Source organism: Phasianus colchicus, chromosome 1 (assembly GCF_987193195.1).
Source record: "Phasianus colchicus chromosome 1, bPhaCol1.hap1.1, whole genome shotgun sequence".
NCBI lineage: Eukaryota > Metazoa > Chordata > Aves > Galliformes > Phasianidae > Phasianus > Phasianus colchicus.
The window spans coordinates 134,758,421-134,783,719 of record NC_143436.1 but is presented as its reverse complement, the minus strand read 5'-3'; the positions used below and the strand labels follow the sequence as shown (position 1 = coordinate 134,783,719).

General features: G+C 40.7%; 1 protein-coding gene and 1 non-coding gene across 4 annotated transcripts; both read left to right on the top strand.

The window, feature by feature from the left end:
* The first annotated feature begins 677 nt into the window (after nt 1-677).
* RNF149 (ring finger protein 149) lies at nt 678-23,980 on the top strand. Of its 3 annotated transcripts, XM_031605204.2 has the most exons (10): nt 678-1,372; nt 8,976-9,226; nt 11,890-11,958; nt 14,705-14,787; nt 15,260-15,356; nt 15,874-15,903; nt 17,986-18,181; nt 18,545-18,631; nt 20,429-20,561; nt 23,343-23,977. In XM_031605204.2, the coding sequence occupies exons 1-8, from the start codon at nt 913-915 to the stop codon at nt 18,601-18,603; spliced, it is 1,245 nt and encodes a 414-aa protein (XP_031461064.2). In that variant the 5' UTR covers nt 678-912; the 3' UTR covers nt 18,604-18,631; nt 20,429-20,561; nt 23,343-23,977. The 3 variants fall into 3 exon arrangements, with proteins under 3 accessions (XP_031461064.2, XP_031461063.2, XP_031461065.2); XM_031605203.2 differs by having other exon boundaries at nt 18,545-20,561; nt 23,343-23,980; XM_031605205.2 differs by lacking the exon at nt 15,874-15,903 and having other exon boundaries at nt 679-1,372; nt 18,545-20,561; nt 23,343-23,980.
* LOC116236572 (small nucleolar RNA SNORD89) lies at nt 20,812-20,925 on the top strand. The gene has a single exon (XR_004168574.1). It is a non-coding gene; the product is annotated as a small nucleolar RNA SNORD89 (small nucleolar RNA).
* Nucleotides 23,981-25,299: the final 1,319 nt, after the last annotated feature.

The window sequence follows — 25,299 nt, the reverse complement described above, 5'->3', positions numbered from 1 at the left end:
ACAGTTTCCTAATATCCAACCTGGAATACCCAGCAGTCTGCCCAAGGCGGTGGTAGAGTCACTGTTCCCAAACGTGCCGTTGTGCCGAAAGAGGCCTCTCTTATCTCAACTTTTAGCTTTAGTGACTGCCTTCCCCTTCCCTGCCCTGCCCCACACCGCGCTCTATTTCTGGCAGCCTCCAAGCGTACCTGCTGCTGTCCCTCCCCGCTTCCTGCCCCGCAGCCCGCCTCTCCCCAGGGAGGACGCTTATTCTACCCTCCAACGTGGGCGAGGAAAAGGGTGGAGGCGATGACTCATTCCATTCACGCATGTACCACTGGGCTCGGCTGACCGGACTTTATTTTAAAAATAGTTATCTCCGGCTAGGGCCAAAGGAAAACAACAACACTGGAGGACGTGCCGGTGCGGGGCGATGGCACGCGTGGTGCTACAGGGGCAGCTATCAGCACGGGAAGCTCCTCCACCCTGAGGCTTCCCCAGGGCTGACACGGGGAGCGGAGTGAACACTGAGGCAGCCCGAGCCGAGCCGAGCCGAGCCGAGCCGAGCCGAGCCGAGCCGAGCGAAGCGGGAGGGCTGGAACCGAGGCGCCCCCTCCCAGCCGCCGTTCCCGGGGTGGGCGGCGCCCTCCCGGCATCCCCCGGGGCGGAGCGGATGGGCGCGTGCGCGGGCGGCAGGTCCGGCCTCCGCCTCGCCATTAGCGGCGCCGGCGGCTCGGCTCCGCCCGGGGCGGGGAGCGGGCGGCGAAAGGGCTCACCTGCGCGGCGGCGGGGCCAGAGCCGGAGCCGGGTGCGAGGCCGAGCGAGGCGACAGCGGGGGCCTCCTTTTGTATTTTCTCCCCGTCTTCGCTCTCTCGCCTCCCCCGTGCGCTGCGCCCCGTTGAGCCGTCCCGGCGTGGCGGCGGCGGCCGGGCCATGGTGCGGCGCGCCCGGCTGGCGCTGGTGGCGGCGGCGCTGGTGGCGCTGGGGGCGCCGGGCGGGCAGGGAGCCCGGGCGCTGGAGTGGTACACGGCGTGGGTGAGCACGAGCTACGTGGAGCCGCTCAGCAACCGCACGGTGCGGGGCAACACGGAGAGCGGCCGCTACGGGGACAGCTCGCCCAAGGAGGGCGCGCAGGGCCACGTGGGCATCCCCCGAGGCGCCTCGCCCCGCCACATGGAGGGCTGCGCCGCCGACACCGACTACGACGTGCCGCTGCCCGCCGGCGGCCGCCCGGCGCCCGACGGGGACCCGCCGCCATGGATCGCGCTGGTGGCCCGCGGCGGCTGCACGTTCAAGGACAAGATCACCAACGCGGCCAGGAAGCGGGCGACGGCCGTGGTCATCTACAACGAGGCCCGCTTCGGGAACAGCACCGTCTCCATGTCCCACCTCGGTGAGCGGGGAGGAGGCGGCTTTGTCTGAGGGACGGCGGGCAGGCGAGGGGGGGAAGCGGCCCTCGCGGTGACGCCGCGAAGAGCCGGTTGTAGCCTCCTCCGCTCCGTCCCTTAAATCGCCGCTGAGGGCAGGGTTTGCTTGAGGCCGTGGTTCTGTTAGCCCGCACCGTGCGGCAGCCGGGGCAGCTGGGCTGTGCTGAGCGCCTCGGGGCGCCGCGGTGCCTCGGCGCGCACAGCCGCGGCTCTGCTCTGCTCGGCGTCCTCTCCCGTGCGGCTCTGTGAGGGCTGGGAGGAAGGTAAGCGTGCTTCCAGCTTGGGGATGAGGTGAGAAAACTGATGCCTAGAGAAAAACGTCGAGTGGGCTTGTTTGAGCGCGCTTATCTCTAGCTGTGCTGACTGCAGTTGTCAGAGCTGGGATGGATGCTGCAGCCGCGGCTCGACCTGTGCCTAAAGTGCAGTGCTGGCTTAACAGATGTGACAAGGAGAAGGTCCTCGAAGCTCTCCTATAAAAATCTGTTAGCGTTTGTAGGCTTCTGAGGAACTGGAGGGTCTTGGAAAAGATAGAAAGGTGAAGCAAATCATGCCAAAAGTATCAGCAGTGTGTGTTCCTGGTGTGATGAGCTGGTTAGTGGGCAGGCTGTCCTGGTGGTAAGGAAGGGGAGGACCAGGGATTTGGTTGAAGTAGAACTGTAAGGTGTTTCTGCAGAAAACAGTGTTACTTGAATGTGGCAAGCTGCAAATTGCCTCACAGCATACTGGGGGAAAGGTAGCTCCTGCTGGCACAGCTAGGACTGTGATCACTGTTCCTTCTTGCCTGCTGCATGCTCGAGTAGGCCATGGAATCATAAAGGCTGGAAAAGACCTCTAAGATCCTCTAGTCCAGCTGGCAGCCCACCCCCACCATGCCCACTGACCACGTCCCTCAGTGCCACATCCACTCGTTTATTGAACACCTCCAGGGATGGTGACTGCACCACCTCCCAGGGGAGCCTGTGCCACTGCATCACCGCTCTTTCTGACAGAAGATTTTTCCTAATGTCCATCCTGAACCTCTCATGGTGCAACTTGAGGCCATTCCTTCTTGTCCTATTGCTGTTACCTGAGAGAAGAGGCTGACCTCCACCTTACCACAACCTCCTTTCACATCATTGTAGTGTATGATGAGGTCTCTCCTGAGCCTTTTCTTCTCCATTCTGAACAATATCAGTTCCTTCAACTGCTCCCTTTGAGAGTTGTGCTCCAAACAGTTCTTTACCTGCTGTGAAAGAAAGGGTGGGCTGCTAGGTAAGGTGCATTCTGATTTAGGTCCCGTGTGGCAGTAAAGGTTCGTTCTTTTTCAACTATTTTGTTATTTGCTCATTTTTCTTTTATTCTTGCTGCTGCTTTGGTTGATAAGTACAATTTTTTTTTGTCTTGTGCGAATTTCTTGCATTCCACTTAATGCACTGTCATAGCCTCTTATGAATATTTGTTTTTTTTTTTCTGTGAAATCTTTCTTATCTTGCTTATTTCTTTTTTTTTTCTGTCATCTCTATGCAGTGGAGACCTTGTGTTGACTTGCTAGTGTAGTTGCATCTGTCAGCAATATGAAAACAAATGCTCCCTGACAACTGCCGTTCTGTTAACGTTTCTCTTTGTAATCTGTTGGAATTTTGCTGATAAAAGCTCTGTCTGTGTAAAGAATGGGCTTTAGTGTAGTTATATACAGTTACACATTTGTACTTTTTATTGTGATTTCACAAATGCAGGCTAGACCTCAAGATCGTCAGGATGGCGTGGGGATGTGCTATATTACAATATAAGCACTATCTCTGAGTAACAGTTTTTTGCTTCACAGTGGAAACTTTTAAATGTGTAAATGTTTGAAATAGCTACTGAAATTTTCAGTGCTGCCTTCTGGGAATATAGGGAAGAATTACTATTGGTGTTTCAGGCTTTGTGTTGCTTTAAGAAAAAAGGGACAAGGGAGAACATGAAATATAGAAGTATTTTATTGCAGATGTGAGTTTTCCATTCCTCTGAACAGATTTGTGAGGTGACATATGGAGGAAAATCCTACTTGTGAGCAGAGTACACAGCACGCTATGAGAAATCTGTAGTGCTGTATGTAGGGAGTGGAGTTGCATGTATATGAAGAACATCCACTTAGTGGATTTGCAGCTGTGGCACTGGAAAAGATGCAAGACAGAGTAGTTATTCTAGCCAATAAATGTGCGTGCAAGCTTGAATAATATCCAGGTGATAAATGGGGGACTGTTCTGATCTCTAAGGTTCGTTTTTTCCATGCTTCTAAAAATCCTTGCCTTTAACATTTCTTGTGCACGTGGTGGTGGCAGTTGCATGTTTTTAGGCTTACTCCAGCTTGTGTAAAAAGATTGCTGGTGAGGCCAAGAAGTGATTTGTGCTAGCTGGTGTCAAAGCATTTGACTAAAGACATTCCAAATAATCTGCAGATTAGTTGTTTGTTTTATGGGTGCCCTGTATGCGTCACAAGAATGCAGTGAGCAGGGATTTCAGTTAGTAGTTTTGGAGCATCGCAGCCAGGAGTTTGAGCATGTAGCCTTGCAGTCCTGTTCCTTTCTGCAAAAGAAGGCTTTTCAGATAGAACCTTTTACTGGTGTCTCCTGTGTTTCAGGCCTTTGCTCTCTCTCTGAGTTAAGTTCTTGAGAATGTTGCATGTCTTGTCTCCCTGAGGGAAGTAATAGTGAAACCACTTCACGTGTGGCTGTGGAGCATTTTTTCCAGTGGAAAGCATTCGTTTTGCTTGGATGACTCAAGGAGTTTTCTGTCCTTCAATTAGTGTATCTGAATGGTCTAAACTCCAAAAGACAGAGTTTGCAGGTGTTTTGAACTCTGTTTATTTCTGGTGGTGTTGGGGGTAGGGGGGAGGAGGGGTGGAACTTAATTTAATGCAAAGGTTTAAAATTCCTTTCTGAAAGGAAAATAAATACTGTATATAAATGCTATCTGTGAGAGGTTGGGGAGGAGTCTGGAGTGGTAAGGTGTAGAGTATTGTAGGGAGTAGACCAATGAGCTGGAATGTGCTCTGGCTCGGAAATAGGGAAGTGAAGAGACTGATACTTTGTGCTGGGCATCCAGCCATTTGTCAATCCACTCTCAAGCTATGGTTTCAGCATCCTGATCAGAATGTAAAGGAGTACAATGTGAAGTATTGCTCTGCTTGACAGCTGTACTGTTGTGTGGAGGAATGGGGACCGGCTTCAGTAGTTTAAGATGAGTCTGAAATGGAGCTTCAGCGCTTGGCTTGTGGATCTGAGGGAAGCTTGGGTCATAGCTGAAATCATACACTTAAGATAGTTTTCTTTATGTAACTTATTTTTAATGAGGCTTTGCCAAAATACACCCAGCTAATTCTTTTCTTCATTGACGTGTTTTTTTACGCGGCTATATTGAACAAAATAGGTGTGAATGATTTTGTACTGACAATTCTAAAAGCTCTTGCCAGTTCCCAAGGGGCAGGGTTAGGATTATTTTGGCACATACTTCAACTCTTTGCCACTTTTCTTTTAGAGACCTGAGTGATACTTAGGATTCTCAAGTGGTGCATAACTTCTGTATTACCACTGCTCACTACTTCAGTAGAAGGCTTCAGTGCTGTTCTACTGAGAGGACAGGACTGAAATCAGAGGCTTACTTAACTTGGACAACAGCTGTTGTGTTGGGTTGCTAAGTTGTTCAAAAGAAACAAAAGTAATTTCAAAATGCTTGTGTTATTCTGTGTATAAAAATACATACGTGTTGGAAGCACACGTGGAAGGAGGGACTTAAGCCTGTATTAGTTGCTTGGCTACTTGACTTTTCTGATTGTATACCTGCTTCTTGAGGCATGTGATAACACCCAAACCTAGGATCTGGAGAGATGAGGTGGGGCTGGGTGATTGGGGAAAAGCTTGTCATCTGATTGCTGCTGTAAATGGCACTGGTAAAGATCAGAGACTTTGTTTTGCTGCCAGGAGCAGAACATGTTTAGTGTTAATTGTGGCAATGTAAGTAAGATTTAAATTCACTCTAAGGGCTGAGCTCCCTCAAACCTTGAGAGCCTTCTGACATTTCTCATGTGGACAGAAACTGAGTACAACTGTGGTTGGTTTCTGGATGATAGAAGACTTATATTTTGTGTGTTCGTGAATGGGAATAAGTGTAGTTGTGTAGATTGTGTGTAATCAAGGGGCTTCTATCTGTATAGCTTTCTCCTTGTGAGGAGAGTGCTGGCTGCCATCTGCAAGAGAAGGCTGTAACAATATATGCAGTAAAACTGACCTTGGCTCAGTAGCAGGGTACATACCTTCATCTCCACAGAGTTTCAAATGTGTACATTGTGATTCTGTAGGCACTGGAATGGGCTGCCCAGGGAGGTGGTTGGAGTCACTGACCCTGGAGGTGTTCAAGGAACGTTTGGATTTTGTTTTGAGGGATATGGTTTAGTGAGAACTATTGGTGGTAGGTGGGTGGTTGGACTGGATGATCTTGTAGGTCTTTTCCAAACTTGGTGTTTCTGTGATTCTGTCCTTATTTCCAGGTATCCTAGGGATTTCCCAGCACTCAGTTGAGATGATAATGATTAGAAAAGCACGCACCAGATTTCAAATCTGCCCGACTGCTGAAGCGTGAAACAAATCTTAGAAATTAAAAAAAAAATTAAAAAAAATAATCCAGGCTTATTGTAATGAGGTAAAAATGTGGTTGGTTATTGCAGAAGTAGAAACAAGTACAAAACAGCAAAGCCAGCAAAATGTGCTCTCAACGAGCGTATGTAACTTTGAGGTTTTTAAAAGTGTGATTTTTTTTTTTTTCAGGTCTGAATTGTGTTGTAGTTGAAACTGATGGAATGACTCAACACCATTTGTCTTTGAATTATGTGTTTTAGAACAGAAGTCTAAAATTAGAGTGAGGAATGAGTTAAAGTCCTCAGTCTTGCAGGCTGCTCAGGGCAACTGCCTCTCTGAGATAGCTTTTGTAATAGTGGATCTCAGGTTTTTTTTTTCTTCCCTTATGTCTCATGACCTTCAAGGCCATCATGTTTAACTGCGTGCATCTTAGCAGGTTCCTCACCAAGTCTTTAAAGCTGCTAAAATGCTTTTAATGGACATTTAATAAAATATGCAGTAGTTACATTAGTTTTAAAACTGGAAGCTGTCACAGTACCTAGCAGTCGTTGTGCAGAAATATCCTGCTTTCCAGTTCAAGTAAATAACTGTCTGCTACTTGGACGTGCCAGTGACACTACAGATGTAGGCATTGCTAAGTGCTGTGGGATTTTAAAGTGTGTGTGTGTGAGAGAGAGAGAAAAACTGTGCAGAGATCTATGTAGCAGGTTTAAACTGAGCGTAGATTTTGGGGCTTGAAGAGGAAGTCTGCGTTGGTTGAAAAATCCAGGCTGCTTCCAGCCTTCTATTCTTCAAGTCAGAGTGAAAGTACATGAATGCTGGTGCCACCCATCCTGGTATTTGTGAACTCTTGCAATTAATTAACCATATACCTAAATCAGGAGATGAAGTCTTGTGGAGAATGGTTCTTGGCTATGTGGGATACATTTTTAACTTAATATGTTCTTTTCTTGGTAACTTACTGATGCACTGCAAGGTCAGAAAGCAGGGAGAATATCACACAACCTTCTCTACAGGATTCATTAGTTTCTCTGGTAATGCTTTTGTGCTAGTTTAGGGAGGAAAATAATAATTGTTGCACAATTCTGAGTGTGCTTGCATCTGTGGTATTGTGTGAATAATAACACTGTTGGTGAGTAGAGCTAATTAGGTAGCAAGTTGCTCATGGATTTGCCCTATTTGTCTTAAACTTCACTGCTCTGCATCTCCTGAATACACCCAGTTGGCAAGACTGCACACGCTGGGAGCTAGGTGAATGCTGGCTGGGCAGATGGCTGCTGGTGAGCAAATGCGGGATGGCTAAGCAGGGACATAAGCTGGGCCTTGCTCCAGCAGCACCTTTTTCTCAGACCTTTGAGAAACCCAGCCCTATTTGGAAATGCTGCTCTTTTGCCAGGTCTGGAAGCAGCTGATGAGTGTAATAGTTCTTATGGTAGGCGAAGGCGAGGTGATTGCTAAGGTGGAGCTGGAAAAGTTTACCTGGCATTCAGACAGGAGGGTTATTCAGCTTGTGCTTGGAACCTGCAACTTTTCATCCACAGCTGCCCATCACACCTTCTGGAGGGGGAGGGAAAAGCTGCTACCTGCAGAAGTGCACTGTGAGCCCATTCCCCTTGGAGTGTTACTGACATGGCAAGGTTGAGTGGGTGTCTCAGCTGGAAGATGTCTGAAATATTTAAGGCAAATAACTCTGCATTGTAATAGGCAGTAGGTGAATCCAAAGCGGTTTTCCAAGTTTTCAGAATCCCCGCTGAACATAATGCCATACATTAAGCAACAGTTTCTTTTAACATGACTTGCAAATAGAGCCACTAATGCAATTGGGAATGGAAAAGGCTTTACATCTTCAGTGGGAGGCTTCGCTGCAAGTAGCAAGTCAGTAAGGTTGTGAATCTGAAAGGGTAGCTGTGATATTACAACTTTTTATTTTCAGCTGGGGAAATTCTATTCTTTATTCCATGACTTTTTTCCTGGATCAAGCTTCGTTTTGATTTTTCTCAGAGACAGGAGTGCAAGGCAAACTAGAAAGCTGTAATTTACCAAGGGCGTATAGTAAGAACTATTCAAATAAAAACAGCGTGGACCATTGAAAAGGTGACATTCATAACAAGTATATTTGATTTCCATTTGTTTTGTAATACTGATCAGGTGTTTCTGAGACAATACTGGAATCATTTCCAGACGAAACTGAGTAAAACCCTAGTCACAAGGAGTCTTTGTTCATGCCATTTGGTCTTGACAGTATCTTAGCTTGTTTGGCTGCAATATGGTGCTTAAAGTCTTTTTTTTTTTTTAATTAGGTGCTTTCTCTCCCATATGCATGGAATGCTTTTGAGTCTTTGTACTTAAGAAAATATATATTTTTGTTGCAGAAGAGTCCAGAAGTATTTCTTGACAAGTTCTCGCCTTGATGTCCCATTAGATTGTGAATACTTAGTATTGAATAATGTAATTGAGTATTAATTATCCAGTCTTTTTGTTGTTGTGTCCAGTGTAATTGTGCTGTGAATTCCAATACAAACTTAACTGAATGCTTCTCTTTTTGTGGTAGTTTACATTCTGTCTACAGCTGCAGTTCAAGTTCCTACGTTAACGAAGACTAACTGTTCTTGAGTTGTATGTTAGAACCTTGCAAATTCAAGATAAGATCTTTATGGCTTGCCAGCTTTTTGCACAGCATCTACACCTCCTCTTGCTGTGTGGAATGAGGAGTGTAGGGCCTTGATAAAAGTAAAGTGTACTTTTAATACACTTAGTAGTGTAAACTCCTAAATATCTCGCACTTGAATTTCATAATGTAAGTAAAGGGTTCTCTATCATTAAACTTTATGTAAGTTCTACTGTACTTGAAAAAAATGAGGACACGTTCCTGTAATTTTACTCCCTGCTCTTAATTGAAGAGGCCCAAACTACTGTCAAGCCAGAATGCCAACATTTTTACTGATTTTTCTTTTTTTTTTCCCCCCTCTAACAGGAACAGGAAATACAGTGGTGATAATGGTTGGTTATCCGAAAGGAATAGAGATATTGGAGCCAGTACGAAGAGGCATTCCAGTAAGAATGACTATTGGTGTTGGCACGCGTCACGTGCAGGAATACATCAGCGGTCAGTCGGTTGTGTTTGTTGCAATTGCCTTCATCACCATGATGATTATATCGCTTGCTTGGCTGATCTTTTACTATATCCAGCGTTTCCTGTACACAGGATCACAGTTTGGAAACCAGGTAATTGGAGATGCAGCTTAAAAGCACTTGCAGTCTTCTATCAGATCAGTTGCCTAACTTCCTGCGTTTTATTGGAGCATTTTTAAAGATCTGTTCCTTCTTGTTACTGTGTAGTAACAAGACATAGAATTATTTGAGTTGGAAGGGACCCTTAAAGATCATCCAATTCAACTCTCCTACAGTGAACAGCGATACTTAGAGCTAGATCATGTTGCTCAGAGCCCTGTCCTGTCTGACTTTGACAAGGATGGGGCTTCCACCACATTTTTGAACAACTTGATCCTGTGCCTCACCACCCTTATTGTAAAAAATAAATCAATAAATTGCTTCTATCCAATCTAAATCTTCTCTCGTTTAGATTGAAATCTTTTTCCTCTTGTACTGTCACAACAGTCCCTGCTATAGAGTCTGTCCCCTTCTTTCTTATAGCCCTCCAGCAGTATTCAATGATGATTAGTGAGGCTAATAAACAATTTGGTAGTTAGCACTATATGCTTGGCTAGTTGTAATTATAGAAACCAGTATGAAGTAGTGAGAAATTAATTTAGCCAATCATTAAAAAATGAATGAAGGCAGTTTCTTGTGTTATTTGTCATCTAAGTTAAATTTAATGTTAAGAGGATGGAAGTTATTTTCATTCTTATGTAATTTTCATTCTGACGGTACTAACTTTACTAACCAGAATACTTTTTCATTAAATGAAAAAGGAGAGCATGGTAATTCTTATTTTTAAGACAGAATAATTAGAGCTAAAATTTTTGGTTCTAATGCCTTACAAAAACTGCTGTGAATAGCGGTGCTCTGGAAGGAGCACATATTGTGTGAGATTGTGCTTGTTAGGACTATTAGAGTGCTGAGCATGATGGGAGAACAGGAGAGGTCAGGAAGGAATAGCTTCTGTTCTGCTTTGCCCTTTCTATGTTCCTTTATTAGTTAAACTTGCAGTCTACATGAAGTCATGAAGTGTCGATTCCCTGTAGTCGTCTTTTCCTTTTTCTTTTCAAATATTTAAGTCTTGAAAATATTCTCAGAATGTAAATTCTAAGAAAAATATTTTCTTGTGAAGTACTTACAGAAAAAGGAGTGCATTTTTGTTCTAACTTTTTTTTTTTAGTTAAGAAAGCAGTTTTTTCCTGCCTGCGTGTACCTTAGGACAGTTCACTCTAGAGGGAAATCAAATGCTTTGTATTTTGTAGATTTTAGATTGAATGGGATGCTTCCCAAAAATATGTACCATAAACTCTTAACAGTTTGTCATCTAAATGCTCTTTAACTAAATGAAATCATCTAGCATTAGGCTTTTATGCCATGTTTCCTAGATCTTGCTCTTTTATAGCGACTGTTGAAAACAGATTTACAAAACTGTGAAGCTGTGAGATGTTTTGAATATCTTTGGTCAAAATACAGTGTTAGAAATCTTGAGAGAAATTTGGAAACGGGAAGTCATTCATGTAACCTGAATCTTACTTGTTTGGCTTACTGACTTCAGCACAATTAAAACTTTGAAGTTAATTATGACATGGTATAAAGCAAGCTACTCTGCAGCTGCTTAGTGAGGTTGCGGAAGGGTTTCTTGTGACAATCTAATATCAGTTTAGCAGTAAATCCTTGAACAGCTTCTTGCTGCTGGAGGTGAAGCAGGACGGTGCAGGAAACCTGAGCTGGTACAGAAGGTGGAAGAAACTGCTGCTGGTTAAGTGCAGTGTGGGGGAAGTTTCAGACTACTTTCTGTCATGGGGGTTAGAATGTGATGATCCTTGGGATCTCCTTCCAACCCAAGCCATTCTATGATTACTTGAGAGGGGAGAAGAAAGGTACTTCAAGTTCATATAAAGGATATAAGTTGTTGTGACATCATTAAGAGAAAAGCTGCTTTTTTTATTATTATTATTACTGTATTTCATCAGCAGGAGTTCTTGCTAGGTTGATCAAACTCTTAATTGGGAATGTTCAGTTTCTAGCAGTAGCTATGTCTTTGTCTTAGAATACAGTACTGCTTTATTTGCTTGCTTCCCCTCCAAGCATAATTAGGGCTGTTACTGTATAGGAGTCCAGTATGTTGTCTCATGTCTGTGAAGCCTTTCTTGTCGTCTCTTTTGCATAATGTGTCCTTTCAGTGTAAAGCTTTGGATAATGTGTTAGGCAGTGTTTAACGAGGGAAGGCATGAATAGCTACAAGCAGCCTTTTGACCTGGTAGCCAGCTGTAGGCTACTCAGCAGGATTCCACCTACTCTCAAGCTTGTGTAAAACCTACAGCTTGCTTGCTCATTGCTTGGCCTAACAAGAAGGTCTGGTTAATTCTGTTGTTGCAGCTCTAAAGCATAAATTAACTTCAATTTTCCTGTGTGGGAAGGCCCTTAGTGCAGGCAGCTACTGTACAAGACTGTATGTCTGTCTGATCTGCTTAGCTCTGTGCCAGCTGAGGCCACTGTTAGAGCAGTATGCCTATAGATAATGTTTACTATTGTGCCCCAAGAATGCAAGACTCGTAGTTCTTCAGCATCTGCTGGCTGGAAGTACTTTGTAAATAAATTATCTGGCCAGAGTTGAATTTTCTGATGCATTCAGAAGGCTTAGTAATCCATGTGGAAAATGTATAAAAGCTTTGAAATGCAGCTCTTGAAGCTCAAGTCTATGCTAATGCCTCACATCTTTATTCAAGGGACATAGGAAAGAAACCAAGAAAGCCATCAGCCAGCTTCAACTGCATACTGTGAAACGTGGAGACAAGGTAACTTGGTGGCTTTGGTTTTTTGATGAATGATTTGAAGTAATGCCTTATTGGAGTTTAGTCTGAAATTATCTCAAAATAACTGCAGTGAGGTTCTTACAATTTTAGGCTAATTTCATTGCCTTTGCTAGAAGACCAATTTTAAAATTGAAGAGTCAAAATGCAACTGCTTCTGAAACATGAGGCTGGTTCGTTGCACTTAGTATCTAGTTACACAGAACAGAGGACAAAAAAGGGCTGATACTACTATAAAGATGAGGAAACATTGATCTTACCATCACTTGAAAGCATCAACAGGTAGATTGCAAAATTATTCCTAGGACCTATTGATTGCATAGTTTGTGTAGCTGATATAAGCTTTTCATTTAAGACGACATCCCATTTTATTATTCAGAGGGCCTTACAAATCTAAAAAGCTTTGAAAAGCAAAATGCTCTTTAGCTTTTTCAGCATATGATACATAAGCTATTAAGACTTCAAGTACAAATGTAAGAAGCTAAAACAATTCCACTAGAATAAACGATTCTAAAAATTCAATATAGCTTTCAAAAAGTTAATTTTACCAGCTTAAGGCCTAAACTAATAACTCACAGAACAACTGTGAGGTAGGAAAAAAAGAGATTTTGAAGGAAACAATTTGACTTCAGGCAGCTGTGAATCTAAAGGCTGAGTTAACTTCTGAGAAGATTTCTGCTAGCATACAGACATTTCTTTCCCAGCCTTATTTGTTTTCTTTGATCAGCTTTTACTTAAGGACTGACTTGTTTAGAGATGAAAACAAGAATTTTCTTTAAATCCATGAATAAAATTAAGGTGAAAAAGGGTGCTTAAAAACTTCAAAAGATGTGGTGCAACTGATGCTGTTTGTTATACACTATGGAAAATATATCCTTTATATAGCAAACTAGTTTGAGGTTAAAACAGTCACAGAGCCTGCCTTTTTTTTCCTCTTGGACATTCAGAGTACTTTAGTTCAGTACTTTAAAAGTATTTCTTGCTTTCAATTAAATTGTAAATGGCAGCAAAAAGTAATCTGCCAAGCTTGGGATGGGGAATGTGCATACTCCTCACAAGGTGAAGTTAGAAAGAAGGAAATATAGAACTGGATAGCAACTTACATGAAGTAATGTCAAAGTGTAATGTCTGTGTGGGAAGAAAATGATGTAGAAGAGTCTTGGTAAACTCTATCATGAGGACCACAGTGGAGCTGTTAATTGCTTTTAAGCTGATGCTCAATCAACCTCTAGAAAGGGGGGATTTTAAAGTGTATCAGTTCATTACTATTAATGTATCTGTAAGCAAAGTAAATAAAATAGGGGGATTTAACAAAGTTCTTGTGCAGTCTGCTCATAGCAGCTATTAGTGGCGTGTTGGTCAAGCAAAGAATGAAATTAGATAAAAATATCTAAGATAAAGGTTTTCTAGTTGGTGAATAATACCTTATCAATTGTTTTGAGTCACCCAACTACCAGCAAATTTTGGTAACTTAGTGGTTCAAATGTACCTTTGAACTAATGTGAATTTATCTAAAAACACGCTCTTGCCTCTAAAGAAAAATGTTACCATTCATGTTTCCATTCATTCTGTCCTTATGATAGAAAGAGTGCAGTTATTCTGTTTATTGTGACAGTACAGTTTTTTTATTGTTGCTTCTTTTGGAGTTGAGATATTTAACTAAAAATAGGTCAATGTTTTAAAATTGTTTGCTGTCGTGTAGATCTTTCCTGAGAAGCTTATGGGATTATTGCGAAATGGACACTCATTTGGTCATGTGCTGCACGCTTGGGTTTTGTCTCTTGTGTAGAATAAGAAAAAACATCTACATAGGAAAAATGTTTATCCTTAACTGCTTATGTTAAAAAAAAAAAAAAGAAAAGATTTGGGAATTTGAGGCATTATGTAAAGTAATAGCATGTAAAGGAGGGAGAAACTTTGCCTTGAAGTTGAAAGCTTCCTTGTCATACTAATTCATTTGAATGTTTGTGGTAATTTTTAACTGTTTCAGTCAGCAGTAAATGTGAAATATTTCAGTGGAGGATGAAAGGAGTTGGCCCACTGTGTGTTCTTCTAATACTTATTTTTAAACAACTCAATTAACACTGAATTATTTCTTTTGTCAGGAGGTATTTATTGTACCTACTATAACCATAAGGCATCAAGGAGGTAGTAAGACCTGTTAAGAAAATTTAAATAACCCCTAAAAAAAGTAGGGATGGGGGGAATCCTGTTTGAACTCCTTATGCTATAAGCTTGGAGAAGAGACTTAAAAATCATTATAAAATTTTACTTCTCCTCCTTTGGCCTGCAAAGGATATATATATTAGGATGTGGTAGAAGAAAAGTATAAATGGAAAAAGATGGTTCACAGTATTTACCTTCAAGAACCACTCTCTGCTTAATCTCTTGCAAGTCTTGGGTCAGTTAAAAATTAGATTGGATGCTCATTTATGTTGACTTCTTTAAAAATTTCTTGATTTTTGTGTTTTTTGTAAATTGTTCATGGAAGCCAATCTTCAAGCCAGTGTTTGAGGTCTGACAGATAGCATACCATATATAGCTTTTTCAATTGGAAACTCTTGAATTAGGGGCCTGGCTTTTGGTTTCACTTGATCAAATCACCTCATCTAGAATTAAATGAGGGATGTGTTTTTATTTGCTAAGCTAACTTATACCACCTTCTATGGAAACTCAGAAGTTTGTTCTGTGATGACATGGATGTAATGCATTTAAATGTTTTTGTCTTTAGGGTCTAGATGTTGATGTGGAAAACTGTGCTGTGTGCATTGAGAACTATAAACTGAAAGATACTGTCCGAATTCTGCCATGCAAGTAAGTTAACATTGTTATTCTCTTCTCTGTGCTATGTTTTACCTAACCAAAAATTGATAAACTTTTTGGAGACTCTTTGAAACTGGTATCAGGGCTGAAACCCTGCCATTCCTATGGCCTGTCACACATTGAAGAGCACTGAGAGACAGTATAGAACTTCATACATGTGGGAGGAAAAGAAGCCATTGGGAGAAGTGTAAAAATGAAATAGAACTGTTTGGATTGTACACAGTTGAAATGATACTTCTGTGATGTCTTTGTAGTTAGTGCTATCTTTTATTTTAGGTTAACATACCTGAAAAAGATGCTTCCAGAGCTTATGGTTACATCTGTCCTAGTAAATTAAGCAGTACCTAAATGTCAGGGTTACAGAGGAGTTGGGTTACCTGTCAAGGCAATGCCTTGCATATCTTTTGAAGAAGTAACGTGTGGTTTTCATAGTAAGTACTAAGGGTATTTTCTTTATTTTCAGACACATCTTCCATAGAACGTGCATTGACCCTTGGCTTTTGGATCACCGAACTTGTCCGATGTGTAAACTAGATGTTATCAAGGCTTTGGGATACTGGGTATGTTGCATGCTTGTTTTAACCTTCAAGAAAGAAGTGTAATACATTAAACAAGTCTTCATGTAACTGTTCAGAATGAGAACAGTTACTACTTTACTAGCTGGAGAAGATACAAGAGTGAATGAAAATATGAAAAAAAAAAGGGAATTTTGTGGATAGGAGCTTAAACAGAGTATTGAACTGTTTATGAACTCTATATGTACTGTGTGGTAATCATTTTTTTCTGTCATCAGCTGACAATAGTAATGAAGTTAACTCAAAAGTGAGGCAATTTGCTCAAACTACAAAAAACTAACTTAATTCAGTAGATTTCATGTATGTTTTCAGTCTTGTTGAGAACTGCAATTCAAAGTAAATTTAGTATAATTTTGTTATATTTGAGCACATATTTATATAATTCCACATATACCCAGTATTTTATCCCTGTAAATGAGGCACTACTGAGAACCTTCCTAAAGACATTGATTGGAAATTGGTTAAATAGAGAAAATGATGTGCTCTCATTTCTTCCTGACAGCACCAGAAAAGAGAGATGAAGACACACGCGGTAGGTTACTTGGTCATTGTTGGTAAATAGTCTTGAGTTCCATTAAGATGCCTTAGACACAAATGTACCTCTTCTACTGATCTGCAGAGACCTTCAGGAAGCAGGGATGTTCCTTGGATTCAGGGGCATTTCTTTCATTGGCTAGGTCTGCGTTATGACTAGCTTCTCTCTTATTTCATTACAGAGACTTAGCAGGTAGATGGTTGACTGACTTTTTTGTTTTGTGAAGGATGGCAATACTCCTGCTATGCAGTGTGTGTATATATACATATTATATTCTAGGTGTACATATACACCAAATTATGGTGGTTCTGTATAGCAAGTAAGGCGTTATTTAAGAATTGCAATCTTCTCATGAAATAACTATGTTACTATTGTTAATAGCTTGCTTCTTGCTTGTTTTCAAGTCTGATGTTAACATAACTTGTGTTGTATGTGAAAGGTTCTATCCTTTCGTATACAGTCTCAAAGCTGAAACACTTCAGAACACTTCTATTCCTTGAATTCCTACTGTTGCAGAGGGTACTGATACCAATGCAAACCAAGAGGATTAACTCTGCTTGTTGGATAAAAATATTGGAAGCAGGTTGAATGAGGTTGTATTAAACACAGAAGCCCAGTTCTCTTTTCTGGTGGAATGGAGAAAATGTCTTCTCAGTCATTCAAGTTGTGCTGGAATTAGTAGTGTGAGATGTCATTCAGCTGTTTTTTTTTCTAGCTTGGTCTTCAGCCTCATCCAGGTTGTCCATTCTGATATATAGAGCAATTGTGTACATGTTTTGCTGATATGAGCAAAGAAGTGTAAAGAGCAAGGCAGCTCTTTCAGCAGGGTGCTTGCTGACTTGTAACAGCAGACTTGAAGGTGCAGCCTTATTACAGAAGTTCATTGAGCCATGCTAAGAGTCTGAAGGCTGAATTCAGTTTTATGGTAAACACTTCAGATGCTTCTGTATATTTAAAAGCTTATGGTAGAAAGAAGACAGGAAGTCAGTCCTGTTACTTACCTTGTATTTTGTAAACTGTGTACTTAGTGGACTAGTTACTACTTATGAGAAATGAGAACTGCAGTTCAGCATGTCTGACTTTCTGGTTTAGGTGAGCATTGTTGAATATTTTGTCTTCAGTGCTGCTTTAGCTGCTGAAGTTATGAAAACAAAAAATCACTGATCTTTTCCCTGACGGTCGCACCCGTTAGAGTTTAGTATCACTTGTCTCAACTTGTGTTCAAATGTAATTGTTCTGCAGTTTATTAAAATCCAGCATGATAAAAAGTGTGCTGTTCTAAGAGCAAAGGAAGGAACAGCATAGAATTTCTTAGGACAGACCTTTGCTAATTTTCTGAGGAGGTGGAAAATGATCATTCTGTAGCTTGCAGAAGAGCTACTTGTAGTGCACTGTACTTGTTTATATTAAATAGTCTGATTATGTTAATAGCAATAGCTTAAAGCTCCATTTTAGGAACAGAATTGCATATGTAGGACTTGGATCCATCCTAAAAGTTATGAGCAGTAGCTTATGCTGTCCCCCAGATCAAATAAGTTCCTTTGCTCACATTGCAAGTTTTATTCCTGCAGTGTAAGGAGTCGGCATTACGTCTGTTTTTTCAGACCAGCATTTAAAGTTAGGCTGGAGGAAGAGGTGGAGAGAAGCCTTTTTCTTATGTCAAACTTTTGTTCACTCCAGTTTAAGAAAAAAAAAAAGTTGCAACTTGCCAAACTACTATTGTGAGAAAACAGCAGTTTATATACTCTTCTGCATAACCAGTAGGTTTGCTCAGTAAGATTTTATACATGCTGAGTGTGCTCCTAACCAGACTGCATCGATACTGTTGAAATGTTGACATACTCCAGCTGGATGGGTTGACTCCTGCCATTGCCACTCTTGGTTTTCTGAGTTTTTTGAGGATCTGACATTGACATTTGAAGTAGACACTGCTAAATACTGTACCCATGAGTTTATAGGCAATACTAGCTGAAAAAAGTCATTTTTTCCAATAAGGTGAAGATATGAAGTGATAATATGGAAGAACATTGATGTGTGATGGTGGACAGAAGTGTCAATTAATGTATTTTAATTTTGAAGGGGGACCCTGAAGATGCACTTGAAGTTCCAATACCTGAATCAATAAGTGGCAGTGTTTCAGTGGGAAGTCTGAGTATTGCTTTACAAGAAGAGGACAGAAACGAAGTAAGCGAACTGTCAGCTTCTTCCACCAGTGAATCTGTATTGCAGTGTACCAGTTTAAAAGAGGATGCAGGTGAAACCACAGCATTACTTGGTAAGTAATAATTCAGTTTATCACTTCGTATCCATGGTGCCATTATTGGCACTGGAGGATGCCAGATGATCTCTGGTAGATTTCCAAATGACGTTAGTAATCTTAGTATTGCACTGCAGAGCAGATTGAGTGGTGCTTGTTCTGATGCTCAGAAAACAGAGGCAGGTAGATCATGAGGCAGTCCTGTCAAGATTGGAAAAAAATTGTTTGGGGGGGGAGGAAATAGTCTTCCCAAAACACCTGTTTACTTATGTGGAGCATTTTGAACCTTATATATACATGACTACTTGTTCCCAGAATTTAGATAAAGCAATTTAAAAGATGAATCTAGAAACAAATTTTCTTCTGATTTCTGACTTCTAGATGTGGATGTCAGTAATAACCGGCATGGAGAACATCTATCGAATGGAAATTCCCACTGAGCTGCTTCATGGAAGATACCTTGGATAGGTCGTTGAAGAACTATTTTTTATTTAAGTAGTATGAACTTTTGTCTGGTTAATGGAAAAATAACAATGTAAATTATTTTACCTTTCAAACTTTTCTAGCTGGTGTTCCAAAAGGGCTAATAACTAAAAAATTTTGTACACAAGAGGATTTTATAAAAACTTCCTCTGGATGTCTCATCCTATAAAAAGATGCAATAACCCTTTTTCTGTAAGCATTATTACAATGTCATTGTGTTTCAGAGGGCTGTAACAAGATGAAGACAAGGCAGTGAGACAATGTAGAATGTCTAATGGATAAATATTTTGGAAGCACTACTCATGTTCAGCATGTATATATGGTGAACACTTACAAGACTACAACAATTAAAATGTTTTGAAAGTTCTGATCTGTTGTAACTGGAGATGGACATTCTTTAAAAAAGACACAATCTAACCTTTGGAGAAATCAACTTAATGGGTATATTACATACCCACTTTGGTGATGAAAAAATTAGTAGTTGCAACTTTCTGTACGTATAATAAATAATAATTTGATCTTGTAATGTGTTCCACTGAGAGCAAAAGGAGACTATGTCTCACTAGCTTTTTATACTGAATTTGGCAGCAATAGGTTGTACTAGGTGGTCTTCACGTGCTGAGCATGTAGACTTATTTAGGTATATGCACACTGGTTACCTCTTTCAATCTTAAACTCAGTAGAACAGAGGTAAAGGGCTAACTATAGCTAAAATGTATTTATTAGTCTATTTATAAGACTTAATTCCTTCTTATTCCTGCTCCCATCTTTATGTGCAAATTGAAACTGTTTAAGACCTACAAACACTTTTTCTTTGTGTAGAGATGCTAGAATTCTTCTCCTGGAGATTCCATAATAGGGGGTTTTGACTGGGTTTGTCACTACCTTTCATCCCTTTCTTTCAGTTTAGCAGTATTGTGCCTTATAGTCAAACACCTGTGAAACCTGAACCATCTGAGAGTAAATATAAACCCTGACATTTCCCAGTATGACCTCTTATTCAAATATTTATATACTCTTAAGCAGTATAGGGAATTGCTAAACTGTTTTGTAAAGAAATATGTATATTTAAAACACTACTTAATAAGGGTATTAAATGAATCGCTTAGGATTTTAGCATTGTCGTGTTATAAATGTGCTATGTTCCTCAGTTTTTTTGGGTAAAGCTGTTCTTACAGGTTGCTTAAAACAGTGTCTGTTGCCAGGCATTTGTTTCAGAATGCATTTTGTTTTTAAAATGTACATTTGGAATGTTTTTATGAAAATATGCAATTCTTTTTCTAACTTACATTGAGCTTCAATAGAAGCAATAACTTTTCTTAAGTTTAAAATGAATGTTCCAGAATGAGAGATTTCATCTGGGGAAATACAGTCTGAACTTCTACTTTGCAGAGCAAATGTTTCATCCTAAATTTCCTTCAAAATGTTCCTGTTGATGCTTGCTTACTGACAATAATCTGCCTCTTCCTTGTAGGAGTGTAATTTCTAGGTTTACTGGAAAATTGTCAGGTTGTAGTTCTGATGTCACCAGCAGGTGCAAGTTTTTGTGATGCCTTTATCTTACAAGAAGCACATGAGAATGGAATATGACTGACCAAGCATCTCCAAAACTGAACAAATGAAAAAACAGCCCACAACTAAAACAAATAATGTATAGGGATGTTTGTCTCCAAAAGAAGCCTATCAACATTTCCAGAACTGCCTTTTCAACTGTATCTTCAATATTATAAACTAAGTCTTCTCCCTCTTCCTTAACACAAAATTGAACATTGTTTCTTTTAGTAAATGTTGAGAGGGTTTAAACTCTAGCTCGAGGAGGAACCAAGAGGAATTACCAAGAGAAGTCTTGTTAATCTGTGGATTGTATCTTGCTGATATCTGCAGTGCAGTATTCATGCTGGAGGGGAGAACTGTGGTAAGTACTTCAATTTTTAAGTAATAGCTCTAAAACAAAGGGCTTTGGTTTAGAATTGAGGCTGAAATCTGGAAGGGAGGGTAATGAAGCTGCAAATTGACAAGCGCGCTTAGAAAAGTCTGTAGTGTTGACAACTTTAGCAAAGCATACAAATATTAAAGGTTCCTGGAACACATCTGCTAATGTCACTATACCTGTTTCATGCAATATGTCATAGGAATCTTTGTGTGTAGTCTGTCATAGCTGCGCTGCTGAGGAATGATGACAATAAAAGGCCGAATTGCAGTGCCTCCAATAAGCAGTTTGCTCTCCTTGGAAGCACAATGACAAAATTGTCCGAAGCGAATGTTGGTCTGACCTCAGAAAGCTTGTGTACTTCAGCAAAAATAGTGGTAGTGTAAAAATAAAGAACAGGAAGGAGTCGGTCTATGAAACTTAAAGCAGTAGCCAAGAGGCTTAGAAATGTATGGTTAGAACTGAAACAGACCATTTAGAGTAAGTGGGTGAAGGCAGCTCTGGGTAAATACAGGTAACCAGATTATATAAAAGTAACTTTTACCTATGGTAGAGTAGATGTCCTTTAACTTCCTTCCCCACCATTTGGAGAATCTATAATCGGCCTCTCTGTTGAGGCTATTTCCTGCCTAATGTGTAAGCTAATGCTGTATGTATTGTGGGTTCTCATTCTAGCTGCATGTTTTTCATAAAACATGCAAAATTTTTTGAGATCTGTCCCTTTGTTATATTTTGTTGAAACCCTCCAGAGTGGCTGGTGGCATCCATGTGGTGTGATTATGAAGTGGACAGGATGAAATGCTCAGCCACACTGGGCAGTGTTGAGTAAATAAATGGGAAAATCCCTAGCAGGACCAAGGAGTGTACTTATAGATGTTGAATTTCATTGGGATGGTATTCATTAGAATGATTTCATCACTTCTAGTGGTACTGTTATGGGGCAAACGTGAAGTGCAAAAGATTTTGCAAGGAGACAAGTATCAAATGGGCTGGTGTTTAAAGTGAGACTGAATCTTACTAATATTGTCTAAAAATGTGAAATTGAAGAAAAATGTAATAGCAATTTTTTCAAAGCTTAGCTTCTGCTTTTAGATCTGTTGGCAAGAAAAAAAATGAACTCGTAGACATTTCAAATCTAAATGCATCTTAACTGTGAGTTAAATTACCAGTGGTACCAGTTTAACTAGACAATTTGGATTTTTTTCCACTAACTACCTCTAATCAAGGCTGCATTCTTCTAAGCAAAAATGGGCTTTGAGCAATGCTTGGATGAGGTTCTCTGCAGTATTTGATTAGATAGCAGCAACTCCTTCTGCTGGGCCCTACTGCCAAGTATATGAATGTCATCCAGTTGCCTGTTGCCAGTAATCAGTGCTAGATTCTTAAGGGAAGGCATGCTGGAGGAGTTGCAGGGTGGTTTAATCACAGTGAGAATGTTTTTTAAACTCTTGCTTACGTGGGTGATTCTATATTCCTACCAAAGCTGGTTTCTTACTGTGCTTAAGGAATTTCTTTCCTGTTCAGGGATGAAATTGGGCATAGGGAAACACTGTTGCCACAACCTTAGGGAAGCATGCAAAGTATCTTTTTTGACCTCTTCTTGATTCAGGGGTGGTCTGGTTTTCTGCCCAGCTTTCTGGCTTTTCTCTAAGGCAAGGCAGTAGTAGGCTGTGCAAAGAAGTCCAGCATGTGTGTGGTGATGGCCCTTCTATCCCTGTGCTTCAGAGGATGCTTGAGACAAGTGGGATATGCACTCACAGGTTTTGATAAGCTCCATCAGAAGCTTGGTTTTGCATGATTGTGGCAATAAATAGGATAGCATATTGAGCTGATGGTGTAACTGCCCCATAAAAACAAACTTTTGTCTAGCTAAGTCTAGACAGCTGTTAGCAGTACCAATCATTACTTGAGGTTGAGGACACTGTGAATCAATAAGTGCAGCTATGCCATAAATATATGGCCTTGGTACACATCAGCATCCTAGTGTTCAGTAAAACTGGGAATTCTTGCTCAAAAAAGCTATAAGAGTTTGAACTTTGATCATCTTCTGAGTGGGGAGGTCATATGTGTAGTTGTCAGAGGTTGGGTGTCTTTGGTTGGAGTTTATCATTTCTTGAGTCTGAAGCTGAAGTCCAAAGAGCTAGGTACTGAATGCAGCATTTCTATGCTGAACAAATATGCTGAAGTTATTAAGGAAGTACTGACTATAAGGAGAGGTGGAACTGAAACATAGTAGAGGGGGATAGCTGTCATTATCAGGTTAACCTGGAGGGAATGGTGTTCTTGATGCTGGCAGCTTGGCAAGAGACTGTTCTCTTCCACGTGTTTCACTTCAGCCACCAGTCTGGGTGAGACTTGACAAGATGCCCCAAACCAATTGAACTTGCTGATGCAAGAACAGAAGGGTGGCCTTTCCCAGTTTTCCTTTTATGCTTCAACTATTCACTTAGTTCTGGCTCACACTTTCAAATTTAAGAGTGTGATAAACTAACTCGGCTTAAATGGTAGAAAAATAAATCCATTCAAGTGGTATTTTGACAATCTAGGAAGCTGTATATTTTTACTGTGTAACAAGGTGAAGTTTGGAACTGGGTTCAGGGAATCAGCTATTGAGGTGGAGGAGGAGGGCAGGACAACTCCTCTTTGAGTTGAGATGTACTTTTACAGTAGGGCCATCCTGAACTAAAATTTATGAAATGAGAAGTGGCAGCAGTAATTTTTCTGTCCTTGATGCTGATCTTTACTGGCTGTTCTTTTCTCTTACAGGTGATATGTGAAGATTTGGGAATTGGAATTGTAGATTAAACATGCAGAAATCAAGCTGGTGGCTTTTGTTTTTGTTCAGTATGGGTCCTAATCTCTCTCCTCGGATATCCTGCTGTATTGCAGAACTCGACTTACGAAAGTTTAAAAGTAGAATGTCTCTACGATTGCATGTGTTTGTGTGAAGAATGCATTGCCTGGAAGCTGTTCACTTTACTTCCATAGGACCTGAAGCTAGTTTTCACCATCTGAAACACGGTAATGATACTGTATTTTTAAATGAGCATATCCTTCTGAATTGACAACAGCAAGGTAATTTGAGTTTCTGTCATGTCATTAGTCTCAAGCTTAAGTCCAAAACTTTGAATTCACTTCTACTAGAAACACAAGTGCAGATAACCACTTCAACTTGCTAGTCTTTGTCAACAACTATTGACAATCAGCTTTTATAGTAACCTTGTACTAACTTGGTTGCGTTGATTTGGATTAAGCACCAAACTGTTGTTTTTTCCATTGTGTATGTACAATTATAAGAATGTCAAGTTATGCATTGTTGATGTAACTTAATGGCTAAAAGCTCAAATTCCATAATAAATTATACAGACCTTTTAAAAAGCAATGTTCTGAAGAACTTCAGTTTTCTTTATTGTGCACATGTAAACAGAGCTGTGGTGGGTTGATCTTGGCTGGCTGCTGGAGGCCTGCTACATTGCTCTTTTGCTTCCTCTCTTTGACAAGAGGGGAAGAAAATAAGACTGGGAGATTCCTTTCCAATCATGGTCACAGGGAAAGAAAGCAGATTTGACTTTGGGAAGTTTTTTTTTCCTAACTAGAAACAAAGGCAAAACAAAAACATTGCATTTCCCCTGCCCTTCTCAGCCTGTTTCAATTCTTTTTCCCCATTCTTCCATCTCCTGCCCTAAGCAGCCAAGGGGCAATGGGGATTGTGGTCAGTTTGTAAGACTTCACTTTAGCTGCTCCTTCCTCACACTTTTCCCCTGCTTAAACCCTTCTTTTTGGTCCAGTCCTTCACAAAACAACTCAAAAAGATTTTTGCATTGTTTACTACTAATAAATGAAACACAGGGTTTGTGTTATGGGAGTTTTAAAACATAATTTCTGAAAGGATAAAAGTGGCCACAGCATCTGCACCTCAGCACAGAGAAATGCTAATTTAATTGGCCATCCTAACTCTGAGAAGTTAAACTATAGCAGTCTAATCCTCCAGTGCCTGGTGAGAAATTCTTACAGGATATCTTACGAAAAGATTACATTGTGTAAGATAGGAGATTGATGGGATTTTTCCAATCTAAGGAATTTAGCAACAGGCAGTACTCAGATAATACCAAAAGCCTTGATATTACGTTATCAATCTTCTGCTTCATAAAAACCTGAAAGCAGATTTAGCTTATAATTGTGGCTATCCTATAACTATAAAACAGCTTTTGTTTATCAAGCATCATAAATTAGGACTAGCCCTCTTCTTGTTTTTTCCCTCAGATTTGAGGGCTTAACTATCAGCAATTATTTTACTATGAATTTAAAATGAGACTTTAACTGACCCTTTCCCTGCCTTCCCCAGCATTTAGTCTCAGACTCTACACTATGGGCTGGAGGTTGTCTTAATTTTGGTAGCCACAAAGCAAGTGGCTGTGCAAGTTCTGAGGTGAGAACAGGCTTATGACTTCCATTTTTACAGGAGAAATGGGGCCATTTTTTTTTCCACAGCAGAGCGTTCTCAAAAGCATGAAGTTGTTGTGGTACTTCAGCTACTGATGATACAAGGCAGCATTCCAGAAAGGTTCATTAATGCGGAAGAGAGAGTATATTGCTTTGAGCCTACAGCTCACACCTCAACACACTTCCTTCATAAGCATTAAAAATTATCCTTTTATCTTAAACATCAAGACAGACTTTCCCTTACCTGCTGAGAACTACATGCCTCATTAGATGTTGCATC